This window comes from Athene cunicularia (genome assembly GCF_003259725.1).
Source record: "Athene cunicularia isolate RWA chromosome 3 unlocalized genomic scaffold, athCun1 chr3_part1, whole genome shotgun sequence".
NCBI classification, from domain to species: domain Eukaryota; kingdom Metazoa; phylum Chordata; class Aves; order Strigiformes; family Strigidae; genus Athene; species Athene cunicularia.
Window position 1 is genome coordinate 22,323,801 of NW_020799097.1, and position 18,278 is coordinate 22,342,078.

Consider the following 18,278-nt stretch of genomic DNA (forward strand, 5'->3'; position numbering starts at 1 on the left):
TCTGCTCCAGACCTGTGATTCTTTCTAGGAAGAAACCTTATTGTGGCTATTGATATTTTTGAGAGGGAAAAATGGCTCATTTAAAATGTACTGGCATTCCATATCTGCTTAAATTGCCAAAAGGAAGCTACATATTATATTTTATGTAATCATATTTACTAAATAAAAAAATCCCATCAGCTGTCAGTCATACCACCCCAGCATTTCAGTGTTCACAGAAATCCTCACCAAAATTAGCTTGTGTAGGAATTAATATATTTGAGTCCTCCCTCTGCTCTCCTTTCAGCCTTTCACATACAGAAAAACCCATACGCATCCCATCTCGTGTAATATAGAGCTTCATCTCCTAATGTCAAAAGGCCTTATTGAAGGTTTTCATGGCTGCAGCTACTAATAGCTAATTTCAGTTTTCAAGGGAACTGCTGACTTTGCCCTCACAGCCCAGTGGAGTCAAAGGTTTTTCATACTGAATCTCTCCTACCATGGTAGTAGATCAGTGTAACAAATGCAGTTCTCTAATTTTAAAAGATCTTATTTATTGAACATCTGAAAGATGGGGATAGTGCTCAGACCTTTCGTCCTACCATAAAACAAAGCTGTAATAACAGGATACCATGACCCGCTAGCAGTAATTGTTGCGGATCAGATTGTGGTTTTCACCAAATAATAGAGTAAATATAGTGTGAGCATATCTTATTTGTAACCTGAAAATGGAAAGGTTACAAAACCCATGTTCTGTCAAAAATAGTTTAACATTAGAAATCGCAGTCATTTTTAAGGAGAGTCTTAAAGAAATGCTTTTCATCAAAGTACATTTTAAATATATTGAAAAGACTAATTTTATCTAGTTTATTTTTCCTAAATGTCTGTTCCATTTTCCATGAATATGTGAGATAGATAGATAGAAAGATCGTTAAATATCTACACTCATCCACTAAGACAAACATCCTTTGTTTTCACGTTACAAACGAGGGAAATCCAGGGACATTTTTTGTGTATTCTAGGAAAGGTGTAAGCTAAGTTTTCTGACTTGTATACTCCTCTCTCACTACTGGACTTTGCCCTACACTTTGTCCTGGCATTCTTCCTCACTTTGGTCTCTTTTTAAGTATGTTTTCATACAATTTCTTCAGGTATTTTAATAGAGTCAGTAAGTATTTTACTTCTCTGACACCACAGTTAAGCCTTTGCAGCTGTGCAAAATCATTCTGTGTTCCTGACTCGCATTTTCTATACACTCTCTGCTAAGACCCAAGATACACTTCTTGTACCTCCTCAAGTGTCCACTGTGAAAGCAGCTGCAAGTCCCTCCAAGAGCTGTCACAGCAGGTGGAAGATGAATCCATACAAAAGGCAATTGTTGCATTTTACCTGGGGGGAGGAAAAAGATGGATTCTGAAGAGCTGTAGGAGAGAGAGCTAAAGGTTTTTCTGGGGTATCCAGAAGTCTTAGGCTCACAGAATAAGGGTCATTACTCACAATGATTAGCTAATATAATCTTTAATATTCCCACTTTTTATTATAGAAGATTTGGAATTCCTCTCACAGATCCTGAAAAGCATTAAAAGGTAAATGGCTCATTCAGGAGATTGACACAGTCATTCAGCTGTGAAAAATTGAGGAAGAAAGGGCTTTTAGGTATTTTCTAGGCTGTTTGAAGTGCATGATCACACGGAGCTGTGTCTGAACATAATGTGTTATCACTGGCTCGCTCTTTTTGCTTGCAGTCATTTGTTAATTTTGATAAGGAGAGATTGAGTTATTTAACTGAATTAGTCATTTAAATTCTAGAATGACTGAAAAGTGAATCTGCATTAACACTCCACAGCATTATCCTGCACCCTTTTGCATTTATTGCTTGAAGAGGGGCAGGGAAGACGAACTTGTAGATCTCTGGGGTGAAAGGGATAAGGCATTTCAGAAAGGTTTCCAAGGAGCAAAACAACCCCAGCTGGCTTGGAAAAGGCTGCTGTGGAGAACCAAAGCCTGTCAGGGTGATCACCACAATATTGCTAAGGCAACCTGTGTTTTGTGGATGATTTTCAGTTGCCAAAACCTAGGAGGCAGGAATTGGTGCTGCCAAGACCAAGATGACCCCTGACAGTTTCTGTGACCCCCTACAATATATTCCATTTTATGCTTTTTCCAAGATAGGACTTGAGGGATGCAGCCAGCTTCCTCTCCTTGATTTAATAGGCTGTGTGCCTGGCTACACTCTCTGATAGCTGAAGCCTGGTTTCACAGTCCCACGACCTGGAATTATGCTATATAAAAGTAGACAGACTGGATGAGAGCAAGAGATCAGAAATTCCTCAGTCCTGATCTTCAGGGGGTGGGGAGGGTGATTGATTGGATTGGAGTCTTGGTAGTGACCTGACTTAAGTAAAATGCTGGGATTCTTCAATATTTGTTAGCGTAATATAAAAGAGAAATGTGTTTGTGTTTAGAAAGCCAAACAAATTGTCTCTCTTGGGCACAACTTAATATGAATAATGAATTCTCTGAGTTATGAAATGGGCAGATGAAATTATTTTTTAAAAATAGAAAAAAAAAAAGCAGAGAACCATATCATACACTAGAAAAACCCATGCTATAAAGCTGTTTGAATTTCTGGCTGCTGTGCCTGTAAATGGCATAGCAGAGTAACAAAAATGTATAGATAAGAGTGAAAAGGATGATGAAAGATTTAGAACAGCTTTGCCATAATAAAATACTAAACCAATTGATTCATCAGTTTGCAAAAGAGAGGACTGAGGCAGGGATATGGTAAATGTCCGCACAATTATAAATGAAATGGACATAGTGAATAGGGATCGATGATCCATTATTTTTCACAACCAAAGAACTAGAGGCACCTAATAAAATTATCAGGCATCCTGATAAACAAACAAAAAGGAAATTCTTTTTCAAATAAAGCATAATTAAATTGTGAGGTGCATTGGCACAGGATGCAGTAGAGGCTATCAGTATAAATGGGCTCAGAGAAGATTAGATGAATCCGTAGAGGATAAATCCATTGCTGGCTATTAAAAACGATGGTCTAGATTAAACTTCCAACTCAGGAAGTCCCTTAAGTGCTGATTGCGGGAAGTTGGAAAAGTATTCTAGGCTATCTATGTATTTGCCCTGTTTTCTGCAGCATCCATTTTGGGCCAGTGCTGAAGCCAGCATACTGGGATGAACAGATCTTTCCCAGATCCATCAGGAACACTTTTATGTGCATGTGTGAGAAAAAATAAGAACAAAAGAAGAGAGGGTGAGATGAGAAAAAAAAAAAAAAAGCAACTTAATTAAACAATGACTTCCTCTTACTGTTAATACTTTTCACACAGGCCTCTTGCAAAGGAAACCTCAATAACCTTAAATCTCCTACTATCATCTATAATTTTTACTTCAATCAGAGTTTTCCCAGACCTGCTGTGCTTCTGTGTATTTGTTGCTTACCAACATGCTATCAGCAATACACAAGACAATAGCAACACACAAGAATATTGTATTTGACAATACTGCCACCTAGGCTACATCTGCAGTAGTAAGTTAAACAGTTCCAGGACAAAGGCCCAACAAATAGGAATGTGAGTATTTGTAATGTTGGTTAAAGAGTTCCCTGTCTTATTTTTAAGCTTGGCCAACTCATTTTTACTGGACCAGGTAATTTTGAGGCTTGACTAGGGAGTTAGAATGGGCAAGGAACAATTCCCAAACAGTTTGGATGGAGACAGCTGTTCTTGAAGATATGCTAGACCACGCCAGTTGGCATCATGGCCAAATAATGGGCCTTTGCCATGCCTGATTTACTACACAGATGTTGTAATATTGATTGGGTATAACTTCTTATCGATCAGGTGAGAAAAGGAATAGATTTGCCGCAAGTGGTTTTGTCCACTTGAGAAAGGTCCAAACCAAGGCAGTTAGCTGTCTCCCAGGAAGGCTGAGGGGGCCATAACAGCACCCAGTCATGCATGCATTTGGTCAGGATCAGCCTAATGACAGTTCTCAGTGATACATACCCTTTAGCAGACTGGGAATATATTTGGCTAGAGTCAAAGGCCACCTGCAAGAAATAGTTTAATCAGATAGCAGGCTAGCGGACTTGGAGGTACAGGATTTAGTTTTCTCAGATCATGGAGTGATGTGGTGAGAGACCTGTATTCATACTCTGGACACATTTTATGCTCTGTAATTATGTGATCAAGTGAAGTTGCACCTGCTGTTTAATCCAGACATTTTAGGGCCTGTGTTTTCTCTCATCTGTTGTCAGAGCTAATATGCCAGGTGCTATATAAAACAGAACTAAAAGAACAACAGCTACCATAAGGAGTTTACAGGCTGAAAGAAAAGCACATGTAGAAAAAAAAAATCATTGGGAGGTCTAGAGCAAGCCAATAATAAATAAATTAAAATCCAATGAACAGAGAAGTTCAATATCAGATGTAGTTCAGTCTTACTCTTGTATTGTGATGGAGAAGGCAGTTAATTGATTGTAAATCTTGCTGATGTAAGCCTTTTAAAGTATGTGAGCAACAAGTCCACTGAGGCTGGGGCCTATTTTGTGGATGGATAAGTTATGGAAAGAGTATGATTAGGAGACGGAAACGTCATGCCTGGTTATTAAGGGCAGAATGAGTGCATAAAATATGAGGGACAACATAAAGGCATATCTTTGTGCAAGATTTTGCAGGTGAGAAAAAAGAATTTAAACTGATAGATCAGGCTCAGAGAGTAGTAGATCAAGAGGTTAAAACTGAAACGATAAAATTTGAAGAATGGGTAAAGTGATTATTGAACTGAGGAAAAGCAGCGATACCAGATGGTTTCTGTGAAGTGACTGTCCAAGTGCTCTCTTAGAGCACAGTCGGACAGGAACAGGATAAGAAGAGACCATGTGTCCGTTAGCTCACACAGAAACCTCACTTCCCTGACCCAGAACACAAAGTGACATCCTACTGACCCACAATCCAGTACCAAATGCAGCTCGGGCATAATTCAGTAGTGACCCCCAAGAGATTAGCTGCATCTGCTTTACTCAAGTTTTACACCAATGTAATTCTGTGGCCTTCAGCAGTTTTAATTTGGATTTACACTGGACTGTAACCTATTCTCTAGACAGAGAAAATGGAGCAGAAGGTGGTAAGGTCCCTCAGCTCATCAGGAACACACCACATGCCTGAGCAATGGCAGCATTCACCCCTACCACAGTGTGTGCCCTTGCCCAGATTTGGCCCATGCCAACCAGCACTTCCTTAGGTAATGTCTCCTTAGCAGGGTAAGGAACATCAAAAGCCAGGGCGCACTCCTGACAGACATCCGTCCTGTTCTGAGGACAAAAGCTATACCATGCCAGCTTGGTCTCTGGTGCTAGCCCATATAATTTCCCACAGTACATGTAGTAGCCTCAGGGTTGAATGAGCTGTCTGGATCTGTCAAGCTGGTTCCAGCTCAGCAATATCTCCCTGTGTTTCCAAGCTTAACTCTGGAGAACTTCAACTGTGAAAGGTACCTCTCACAGTCTTGAGTGTCGTCTGTGCAGTGTTGCACTGGAATGCATGACAAATCCATCACATTTTTAAAAAAGAAAATGAGTGTAGATGTAAATGACAGTTTGTGCTCTCCTATTTATGCAGATCACAGCATCACTTCACTATGCATTCAGCTTTCACACAAGCAGACATCTCTGCACTTTTAAAGCCTATCATTTTTGTCACTATTTTGAGAGTGAAGACTTTTCCCACTATTTTTTAGTTTCAGTTTCAGAGGCAGGTTTTTGCTTTCTATTTAGACTAGTCTGTGATGCAGTAGTTTATATGCATATTGAGAAGTGATTTTAAATAATAATTGTGTCCCTTGTCTGTGGACAGTGTTCTGTGCATTGTTTAAAACCTTAAATTGTAAATGATCCTATTTTCAAAATCTCTTTGTTTGCAATTCATTGTGAATCAAAACATTCCATGCTAAGACTACCATTTTCTTCTGTGTCCATTGGTGCAGGACATTCTACCAGTAGGCCCATCTTGAGTAAAGGGAGAGCTGAAATGCTATGGATCTGTGAGACAGAGGAGGTGAATGACATAATATGAGTGCATGCAGTTTATGACACTGGCATGCACAAGAATTCTGTGATAATCTGCCTGACTTCATTACCATGAGATATGAAGTTTGCTGCTGCGCTCATGAATGAAGAATCTGCTTTTCCTTTCTATGGTCAATAATAAAAATGGTAATTTCTAGGAAAAATGAAAGCTGAATAAACAAAGACCATGTATGTCTGTTGCTGAAGGAATAATATGATTTCGAAATACAGTTCAACCTCACACAAAGATTTTTATAATACTGCAAGAGCCACTGAGACTTTAGATTAATTTATGCATCATAAATGTAGAACACAAAAATTGAATCTCTTCAAGGGCTGAAGGAACTGACAGTAGCTTTTTGAAAAGACAGTCTAAGCAATGAATTAGTGATGTGACTAGGTATATTCATAAAATACAAAGAAATAAGAAGTCCTCCTGCTTAGGAAGTAAACTAATCACTAAGAGCTGCTCATATCCTTCATGCAGATTCATAAGCCTAAGGGAATCACAAAGGAATTCTAAGTTCCTTTGAAACATTTGCAGTGGACCCTATTCAAAACAGATTACAGCTTTTTTGCAGGATGAAAATTCTAACTTTTTTGTGCTCTCTGTAGGCTCTTCTAGACAACAGGCTCACTGACACTAAAAACTGTATTCATGTAGGATAGCTACAAGAAATAAATTAATTCTAATCCTAATTCTGATGGATAATTGAGGCAGAAAGAGATTAAGTGAATTGTCCAAATTTGCACAGGAATTCTTACAGTACAATCAGAATCTGACTTATGGATCCCATTGCATAACCTTTCCCTTTCATTTTGAAAAGGAAATTTATTTTCTTCTTTTTTTCTCAATCATGCCAAACCCATAAATGTATTAGGCTAGTTTAGTCTACCTCTAAAATTTTAGTCTAGTTTTGGGCAGAGCTTGTAAGAATAATGCTGTCTTCTTGCAAGGGAGAAATAATGTCATACATTTTATTTTCTTTGGATCATTTTATAAGTGTTTCTAAAATATGTACATGATATAACTTTGGAATAAATTAATAGCTTTTTGCAAAAATACAAAGCTAGTGTTTCAATATAAAACTTCTTTATTATGAAGTTAACAGTAAGATCTCCTAGTTTTTTGTATGAATTTAAGGATTCTTCAGAATATTCTTGTAATAACTTTCATTTGATTCCTTACTCCTGTGCAGCCAAATTAGAGGACAGGCATATGAGTTATACAATATAGGCAGATCATGTGAGCAAAGTCTCCATGGAAACTGCCTAATTTGTGCTTTTATTTAATTAGACTTGTCCATTACCTCTCCAAATGAAATTTAATTTAAATTCATATGTCAGTCATTTTTTATATTGTGTATGACTCTTTATCCATCACTTAACGAGACCTCTAGTAGGCTGTATTTTAGCAGTGAGTTTATTTAACAATTGAGTTTATAAACAAGATGTTTATTTGACAGCTCAGCTTATTCAACATTCTTAACATCCTCAGGACTTATTTTCTATGCAGTACCTGTGCTATGCTACCCATTGTTATCAGTTGTATATTCTTAACCTCATGAATTGTCAAAATCAGGAACAATTGTTTGAGAGAATCCACATGAGTATAATAACTTATTTTGCTTGCTGTGACATAATTGGGAAAAAATCATGGTACTAATAAGGTGCAACCAAGACCAAGAAATATAGAAAATGCATGTGTTTGTTAAATGGAACATTGAAACAGGCAAAACAGTGTGCCTGTTGTAAGCTGAACCACAAAAAAAACCCAAAACAAACAAAAAAAACCCACAAAAACAACCCACCCACCCAAAAAAAACCAGCTTGTCTGATACAGGGATTGAGGTACTCTTGAGAAAAGTCTGAGTTGGTTCAAACTTACAGGAATACCTGCCTGAGGATATGAGGAACATTAACTGATGTGAGTTCTTTAAAAGTCATCAGTCCTTGGTTGTGCACTACAGAAACATGGTCTGCAATACCTGATTTTGTCTTTCTCTGAAGTATTGCTGGTTGAACGTATAGTGAGAGGCTACGGGGTACTCCATTTTTTCACTGTTCTTTTGAGGTGTCTGTGCTTGTAACAGGCACAGATAGTAAGAAAGAGTACAGTGGAAGGCTGTCTATACTCAACTTCCACTCAACTGAGACTCCAGCAAATATGGATAAAAGGGCAAAAACATTTAAAAAAAACCCGGTATTGTGTACTTGCATGAAACACATTACTGTGATATTTCGCATCCTAATATATGTATTCTCCAGCCAATCTTGTACCTTAAGGAAGTGTTACTGACAGTCTTCCATATGCAGCTCCATGTTAGAAATATCTGAGCTACATGCCAAGTCCAAGTTAATTTGTATGACAGCATAACAATAGCGCAATGCAGAGGCAACAAGCTGCAATTCTGAAAGTGATACAGGCAGGGTAGCTAAAGGCTGCACTCGGGCCATTCAGTAGGTTTCTGCCTATGTCACTGCATTCATACAGCGTAGACATACCATCTGAGCTTAAGTACTTTTCCAGAATTACAGAAGTTGTCTCTGGCACAAAAGCAAATGTTATTGATAGGAGAGAGTCACCAGCACAGCGTTATCAGAGTTCAGAACTGCAGAATTGAAATGGCTGTGAATAAAATGTAAAGAAAGTGGCCTGAGAATCATGAGTGGCATTATTATCATCAGAAGTGGGAAGTGCTAAAGGTACAACAGGAAGGCTGACATTAATGATTCTTCCTGGAATAAATATATAGGGCTAAAAGGCAGTAGAATTCAATGCAGCAAAGATGAAAAGAAGAATGCAAAGGATGTTAAAAAATCATTTACGAATATTATGATACTAGTGATGTAAAAACATCTGACAAAATTAAAACAAAAAAATATAGAAGAACGCCAGAACAACTGTCAAAGAGGGATAGATACTGCAGATAATTTCACCTCAACAGCTTCACAGTATCAGATACGGAATGGTAATAAGTATCACCGAGTGGATTTAAAAACTAGTGGAGAGTTTATGTCTGGGTATACAAAAATATCAGAGTTATTAAATAGCTACTTTGTTTCTGTCTTTTCAGAAGAAGAGGGTGGCGATCTGCTCAAGTCGAGCTTCAGTTTTCCAGGGACGCCAGAGGAGGAGCTAGGTACATATATGATCTCTCAGATAACTTGTACTACTTGTACATCCAGAGGCTGGGCGCAGCCATGGCGGTGAGGAGGCAGGAGGCTGCTCTGTGGTACAGCCTTTCTGCAGCCACAGAGTCCACACCAGGCATGGCACCAGACCATGATAATGAGAGTGGCCAAAAACCTCTCAGTCCAATCCTTCCGGGAATTTCTCACCTACTATATAAGGTTAGAGAATTAAAAGCAGAAAAACATCAGATTTGGGTTAACATCCAGGCAACAAATAATTGAAAAGAAGTTGTTCATCAAAGAAATTATCAACTTTCTTCTTTTTGTCTTACCCCTTAGAAAACATAATAATTGCAGAAAGAGTTTTTGATATTATCTTTTAAATTTAAACAAATAACAGAAGCAAGGAGAAATCAGAAACTCACAGAGCCCATGGGTGAAATCTTGATATCTGTCTCACAAAGTTAATAGTAAAATGTCCCACTGGCTTCAGTGTAGCCAGATTTATACCTTTTAGATTGCAAAACTGAATTTATGTTCCTGGAATTTCATATTCAGATTGCCACTGGTTTATGTGAAATCCATCAAAATTTTGATTTATATGCAATTACTCTATGTGGTTGGTTTTGGAAGAGAAATATGGAAAGTGATTTCTGTGTGTTTCCCAGTTAAAGCTCCCTTTATTCAAAGTGAGCATACTTACATTTCAGAAGTTAGTGTAACTGTAATTTTTCTCCTTTTATGCATATGCTCATGTTAATACATTGCAACAGTTTATTTTGTGTTCTTCGGATATTTTTGTATTTGACAAGAATATTATAAACTCTTACCCTGACCTTATTGTTGCACATTGATAGGAGGATAAATCATAGTTGCTATATTAAGGGACAAACCCAAACAATTTGAGCAAGGAGCACGAATTCAGGCAGGGGATGTCATTATGTTTAAATAATCTCTTAGAACAGAGATTTTTTAAAACAAGTAGTGTTGCCACTGAGTTACACTCAAGTTAGGGAGTACCATAAACATTTAGTGTAAAAATATGTATATTATTGGACTTTTTTAATATTAAAAAACAAGTAAAAAAAACCCTACAGGATACGTTCCAAAGATCAGACAGAAGGATGTGTTATGAAAGAGACTGAAGAGCCTTCAGGCAGTTTCTGCCTTAATTAATATAGTGTAAGAGAGGAGTTATGGTTAAACATGAGGCTCCCTAGGAATCTCACAAGTGAATCCTATGGAGGAGTCATGGAATGAGCACATCTTCTTGGACGTTTGGGCTTTTTTCACCCTGCTGTCTCATTTCACAGCACACAGGAAGGAGTTCAGATGCCCTGAGTTAGAATTCATCTCATCTAACAGTTGGAAAGTAATTCTGATGTAGATGTCTAAACTATAGATATCTGAACTTCCTTTAGAGTCAATTAAGAGTGATAGACTTTTCTAGGACATAGCAGACTTGGCCTACTTTAGAAGCTTAACTTAGGGTGAGATGAATCATGCCCTAGAAGTATGTTAAAACTGTTCTCCTTCCCATTTGGTTGAGAAAGAACTGCAGGATTTCTGAAGCCAGATGTATAAGTCAATGGCATTAAATGTCATGTATTTACAGGAGTAAGGACCCTCATATGAAACAGGTAATCAAAGATTAACACAAAGATGTGCTAAACCGATCAATCACCCAGCATCCTGATTAGGAAGAAGGCAGGGAATTTGTCAACAGACTAAAAACAGGAAAGAAAAAAAAAGAGTAAAATTTCAACCCGACTACAAAGAAACTAAGCTGCTTTCAAAAAATTCAGCTATTTATGACCAGAGGGAAAAAAACAAAAACAAAAACAAAACAAAACAAAACAAACCAAACAAAAAAAAACCAAACAAACATGCTAAAAGCAAGGAAAGATCTGCCCTTTTCCTAAATCTTGGGTCCCTATTAGCATCCTCTGAAAATAAGTAACAAAGATCGTTAGGTAATGAGTGGAGAGAGGTGGAAGTCTTCAGCATTTTCCGAAGGAAATCCTGACCTCCTGACTTAGTTGCCAAACTATGTAGACTGGGTACCATCAGTATTGTAAAAACATACGATGTCCCATTCTCCCTTAGAAGGAATCACTGTAAAACAAGAATGAGCACACTATGAAAGGTGGAAATTTGAAATACTTTTTTAAAAGTTTTGGGGTAGTCAGTTAAGTTCAGAGTGGACAAGCTCTATAGTTACAGATGTGGTAGTGGTTAACATCTCTACAGACATCTGGGATCTATCTGTCTGTCTGTCTGTCCCCCTGTGTTATGTTCTGTTACTTGAAGATTTGAGTTCAAATCGATGAACTCAACATAACATTAGTGAAAAAGCTACAAACTATTAGATCTTTTTCAGACTCCACTTTTTCTTGCTGTTGCATGTGTATTAAGTTAAATACTAATTGGAGGGAAATCTGGATCTGTGTGGATACTCTAATCACTGGGCTATGGAAATGGGCTCGCTCTCTCTCTCTCCTCATCCCACAACTGTGTAATTATTTTGTATGAACAGCCTCAGTCTGAAGCACTGATAGAGATATTCATTCCTGAAAAAAACACAGAAAGGTCTTTCCTTGAGAAGCAAAATGATTGCCCCAAGTCAAGGCAGAGTAGAGATTATATTCTTTAAGTTAGCTTTAACTGCAGGGCCATTCATTATTCTAGACTCTTGTACCTGCTCACTGTCCCAAGAAGCTTCAAGTTACAATCTCTCTGGTACTGAAGAATCTCTGGCTCCAGGCCCTTATTTGTAAAATGGGTTTAATATTTCCCAGTGAGGTTTCAGGGCTTTGGTGGAGATTAATTAATGTTTGCACAGTATCTCACCAGAGTGAAAATGCTGAATAGTCACTAAATAATATTATTAATACAATAATCCGCTGCCTTAATTGGGAAAAGGTATCAAGGGGTGGGACTGATCTCAGCTCTTTTACATTATTGATTCTATAAAAGACCTCATTAGTTAAAACAGGCAGAAATGCAATGGATTCCTTAAAAAAAAGCTTACCTAAGCATTCATAGTCTGTTCTCAAGAACAATATTTCAGAGCTTTTCTGTTATCATTTATTTATTAAGAGTGTTCAGGGTGATAAGTATTGTCATGGTTACAGGATTCACACTCACACCAAAAATTCCTATTCTTTTCACTATGAATGTCTCAAATAAGCAACCTGATAAAGGTAGCAGGGCATGGTGGTAGGAGCAAGAGATCTGACATGCGTGATCTCAAGCAGCTTGCTCTAAGACTCATGGAAATTGGAGTACTTCCAATCTCAAGGTTTCTTCTAGCTGGTGCTTATAAAACCTGAACAATGTTAATGTGTTAGACGATAAACATTTTATGAAACTACTCTTTTCTATGCATCTGGAAACTTCTCAGAGTCTTATTTACTTTAGGCATGTATAGGGTAAAGCAGCATTTGCTTTGGTGTCAAAAACAAATAGTGCAATCTTAACAAGAAACATAGGAAAATGTGCCATGTTTAAATGTCATTCAAATAGTAAAAGAAATGTGAACAGGGAAGATGGGATGAACTTTTCCTTAAATATAGATTTTAATAGATAGTACATGAAAAAAAAAAAAAAAAAAAAAAAAATTGAAAAAATATTTTAACTCTTTTTTATAGGTATCTAAACATATTTTACACAACTTTAACACCTATCAGCTTCTGATGCTAAGCAAAGAAAGAGAACTTGCAATAAAGGCTTTTTGTTTCAGTAAATTACTGTTCTCTCTTCAGGAAAGGATATTGAGTTGATGTTAAGAAAAAGGTTAAAACGTATGAAACAGGTTGCAGTTACTAATAATGCTCTTAGCCTGCCCCAATTGCAAAGTAAACTGTAAGGGAGTTTAAAGGCAGGTTACATAAATGTGTTTTTATTTCATAGTTGTTGCATTCATGCTTTTGATTAATTGTTATGGTTCAAGTGTCAGACAGTAACTCATGGTTATTCAATCACTGTTGATTGCATGATCATGCTTTTATGACCTTATGTGTTGAAAGGAATAAAGGATATAGCCATTCTTGAAATAAAAAAAAATAAAAAAGGACTGACTTTCCAGTCTGTCTGTCTTTATACCTAATGATCCAGCCTTCCTTTCTCAGTGCAGTCAGCGTCTGAACCCTTTGCACTTTTCGTGGGGTTTAGCTTCATATAACAGGCATGACAGGAAATTCTTCCCAAGGACAGACAAGGGTTTGGCAGTGGGTGCTTGGCTTTCCTCTGTGCCAGATCCTTGCCTCAGTCAACCTTCCCCCAGAGCATCCAGCCATGGTTAAACAGCTGCAGATACTGACGGGCTGGTGGGGCTTCAGTCAGGCACAAGGCTTGGCCACACAGAATAAACTGCTACAGTGACACCACTAATTAACAGGCACAGTAACAAACACTTTATTTTAAATTCTTAGATGGGTATTATCCCAGAGACTGAATGTTTCCCTGCTTTCTGACACTAGCCCTGAGGTACAGAAGTTACTTTTATTCATGGGCTATGTGAAACTGCAGTATACAAGAGACATCCACAAAGGTTATCTTTAACCCAGTGAGGCAAGGTCAAGCTTCTCTGTGGCCGCTGTCATCGCTTTCCATGGCCTTACCCTGGATCATAAAAAATTCATGGCTGGACAGGAAATCTGACTGCAGATTTCTCAAGTTAATCCTCTAACCACAGGACTATCTTTCTTCCGTATGATAGAGATATGTAAACAGGTGGTTTGATGTGGAGATATAAAAGTCTTTTAAACTTACAAGAGGTTTTAAATATGAGATGCCCCAATATGTCTCAGTGTTACTGTTTTATTTGCTTATTGGGACTAGCTGAACAGATACTGCAAAAAATAGCCTTTTTTTTTTTTTTTTTAATTCCATCATACCTTTAAACAATTTACTTCAAATCCTTCTTTTTCCTGTACACAGCAACTGCAGTGTAGTTTACTGATGTGATGATCAAGGCCACAGAAAATGTTAATGGAATAATGAGGAACGTTTTTCAGAAAATAAATTTTAAACTTTAAATTCCTTTTAATTATGCTTATTTAGTTATGCTTTAATTAGAGCTTATTCTGTGAATTACTTTGTCACAGAACAAAATCATATCATATGGCCTGAGTATCATATAAAAACATGCTAACTATCCTGCATTTTAATTATAGGCTGTTAGCAACAAATGCTTACTAACAATCTGCAGACCAGAAGCTACTTCTAAAAATGAAACACCTCATAATACCAGATAGCTCTGCAGAAATCCCATTAGACCCAAGGTCAATTCACAAACAAGAGAAGATATTTGTAAGAATGCAAGATTAATCAAATAGCTTATTTGTTATGAATTATTCATCCATTTCTACTACAGAATACAAAGGGGCTTACACATTTGTTACTTTGCTAAGAAGCAAAAATTTTTGTTCTAAATGATTTGTGCGTTCTGACAGGGATGTCTAGCCAAGGAGGCTTCTAAGTTCAGTTGCAGGGGAAATATGTTTTTCCAAATTGGGAAGCTTCATCCCGTTGTTAGACCACATCTAGACTACTGATTCCAGTGTCTGCCCTGGAATGAACAAAAGACCTTTCCAAGGAAGAGAGGGAAGAATTGGGGAGAAACAGCTTGAGTTCCATATTTGGGATGTGGGATGTTAGCACGGGAGGGTTGTCTTCCTCTCCCTCATGGCCCACTGACCTCTGTAGCACCTGGGTGCATAATTGATCTGCAGCATTTACTTTCCCACAGAGAGTGCGACGGCTGCAATGGAGACGAAAGGCTGACTCATCTGGCTTCTTTGCCATGCCTGTCTTCTTCACTAAGTGTCTTCTCTGTATTGTCTTTTTTCAAAAGGATAAAAAGTGCAGCCTTCTAAATGTATTCCCATGATGGGCAGCTTAAATTACGTGCTCTCCATTTCCCCAGAAAAAAGTTACCATGCTCTACCTCCATGTTCATTATAGGTTGAGTAGGCTCCATTGAGGGCAGGACAATTTGTATCGGCACAACCAGGATGGTGGGGGTACTTTCAGCGTGGAGGTACAATGACCATGGCAGTCTCTTACAGTGCTGGCCATGAAACTCACTGATTCAGTCTGTCTTCCTAAGGGGATATGCACTAGTGTAAGTAGAGCAGCAGGATAAGCCCCACCAAATATTGCTAATACAGTCCAGGCTTTCACTGGTGAGTTCAGTTGACACCTTTCATCGTGAATTTCTTGTGCAATTCCATTTGGTTTTTTGCACCTTTTTTACAAAGTCGTTTCTCTTCATAAATAATCAGACAGCATCATATTAAGATGCCCTATCTCAAACTTGCCAAGGGTGTGGGTCCTTACACCACCACCTCATCTCAGGAGCAGGGTTTGCATTTTGACCCTTCACTGACACCTGGAAAATCTGGGTGCTAATGGTTGTGGGAAAAGGTAACTAATATTTGCAATGTTTCTAACAGACTCAAAAAAGAGCTCAGCCAGGCAGAAAAGAGATAGCACCCTGATTTGAAAAATTCCCAGTCTGAAGGTTATAGAAAGAGGGAGATTTTCTGCCTGTTACTATGGCAACAGGTTTAAAAGAACTTGTCACCAGGCTGCTGTTTCTTCCTGCACCCCATAGGAAAATCAGGATGAGACCTCCTCCATCTCAGTGGGTTGAGCTGAGCAGAAAAGTTCACAATACAATGACAAAGCAGCAAGAGGTAGTGCCAAGGGTGTAAAGCTGAGCAGATAATGATGAACTCCAAAAAGTAAAAGAAATAATTGTTTTGGGTCAAACCAAGGCTCAACTTCTGAAATTTCTGGTGAATCAAAAGGCTGCAAAGAACTGATGCTGAAGCAAACAGAAAATCAAATCTTTTTTTTCCAGTTCTGCAATTTAAAAGCTGTATTGAAAGTTTAAACAAAAAAGAAAAGAGTATTTTGAAATCAAAAGGTATTTTAAATTGCACAGTCATATGTTCTGTGGCAATAATCAATGCTTTTGAGAATTAATGCTTAGATTATTTTTTTCCCAGAAGAGCACTCTGTAAATAAGCAAAATATTTAAAATATGTCCATGTCTTGAAGAAATAATAAAAGGCAAGTTAGGAGGAATGTATAAGAAATATTTTTGCTTGGATATAGAAGCATTAGCTCTTGCAGCTCCCTCAGTATTACAGAGGATGGTAAACTTCCTCCATGATATATCATCATAAATAAAGGACATATTCAGAAGAGTTCCAGAAACACTAGGCAAAAAAAAATAATCTGAGGAAGAAGTTCATAAATATCAGCATTATTTCTTTTGTTTGATTTTCATTTCAGAATCAATTATAAGTATCTCTTATTAGAAAAGAAACCTGGAGATTTGATAGTTCCATTCAGCTGAATAGTTGGTCCAAGTGGTTTGGATCCTTGGGATTAAATCTTGGCCCCTGTGCTATCAATGGCAATATTTCAGCAAAACCAGTTTCAGCCTTCCATACCATTGTTTTCCTGACTAGGGACCCTTCCAAGCTTCTAACACATTTATTCCAGTCGAGCATGAATTGTGCTTTATGTGAAATATAGCCCTGATTAGAGGTGATCCTCCCGCAGTGATACCAGCTTGCATAGGTAAACTGACCAAGAACTTTTCTCAGCAAATGTTTAGAACTAACCCTGACTCCAGTGAAGTTAACGGGAGATTTGTCATGACAAGGATTTCCCTTTTACTTCTAGAGCTGTGTAGATTCCTGTGTATATCTTTGACCTGTAAGACCCAATTACTTTGTCTTCCTTTAATTGCTCAGAAAATTGCTGCAGTTTTAACAACACTGAGGGAAACTGATGGTGTCCTGTATTTGACCTAGTAACTGCAAGCAGCAAAATTTTCTTCTTTAGGAAAAGAAGTCCAGAAAACCAGGCAGAATAAGGAACAAAAGTTTAACAGTGTTGGGCTAACTTTTCTGGTCTGTATTTGAAAGCATTATAACCACTTCTTCAATAGTATTCACATAATGAAGCCCCAATTGACTCCATACAGCTATATTTCTCCAGAAGAAAGTTTACATGTTAGCTAGTTTAGGTCAATCTAATCTTATACTTTATATGTTTTTGAAAAGCTTCACTGTTCATACAGATTCTGTGAAAAAATGTTACTCATAAACCATTTTGTGGACTTCTGTCACAGCACTGTTGAAAAGGTGAACAGTGTCAATGTACTTCCAACTGTGTGTCTGTGTGCTACATACCACTCAATACTAGGACATCATGCACTTCAAGTCAATGGAAGTTAATTTTGCACCATCCTGAGGACTCCCTGCATCCCTCCACTCCAAACCCTGGAGCATCTTGCAGATCCCATATTACCTCTCATGGTTTTCTGTCCTGTCCTTTGTCATGACATGGTCACAGTGCTGTGCCTCTCATCCTCCCTATACAGTCCAAGGGACCATTCTTCCACTCTTAAGATGTTGGATGTCATCATTCCTCAAACACTGTTTCCACATTTCTCCTTTTTCACATATGGCATGCCTTATTCTCCATGCCAAGCAGTCAGTGTTGTAAGCCTACTTTAACATGTCCCTGGTCACAACTTTCTACAGTGATCACAGTTCTCTGTGCTTTTCTTCCTCCCAGTATATTGTACGATGTGTCCCCTGAAATTCAATACCCCCACCTCCCACTCCGCCAGCTGAAGGATCCCGTTCTTGCTCATGGACAGTTATTCTGTACTTCTTTTAGTACATACCCTTTTCTCTGATCATGTTTATTTATCTCAGAAGTAAATCCCTTGGGATGTTGTCAGTCTACTAATCTGTATTTGAAAAATGGATGGAGCTGAAGTCAGAGAATAGTTGTGCTGAACAATACAATTGGGTACCATCAAATATTTTTTCCACCTGCAGATATCTGTGTCAGTGCTCGAAACTGTGACTATACTGCATAAATGGAAGCACTCCATGTGCTCCCTGCTTCTCCCTTTGGGTTTTCTGACTTTCCTCCAAACTGGAACATTCTGGTCACTGATGCTGTTTTAGGAATAGCATTTGCATGGCCATTTTTATCTAACGCAGGAGTTATTAAAAACCATCTTACCCTTGCTTATTAG

The 18,278-nt window shown here is 38.0% G+C and overlaps 1 protein-coding gene across 4 annotated transcripts in view; it reads left to right on the top strand.

The window, feature by feature from the left end:
* The window catches only part of DLGAP2 (DLG associated protein 2), a 312,584-nt gene that overhangs the window by 197,619 nt on the left and 96,687 nt on the right, over positions 1 to 18,278 (top strand). For 2 of the 4 annotated variants that reach the window (XM_026845663.1, XM_026845662.1), the window contains one exon: positions 9,148 to 9,213. The exons of the other annotated variants lie outside the window; for them this stretch is intronic. In XM_026845663.1, coding sequence (XP_026701464.1) covers positions 9,148 to 9,213 — 66 coding nt within the window. The remainder of the gene's footprint in view (positions 1 to 9,147; positions 9,214 to 18,278) is intronic. 4 annotated transcript variants of the gene reach the window in all.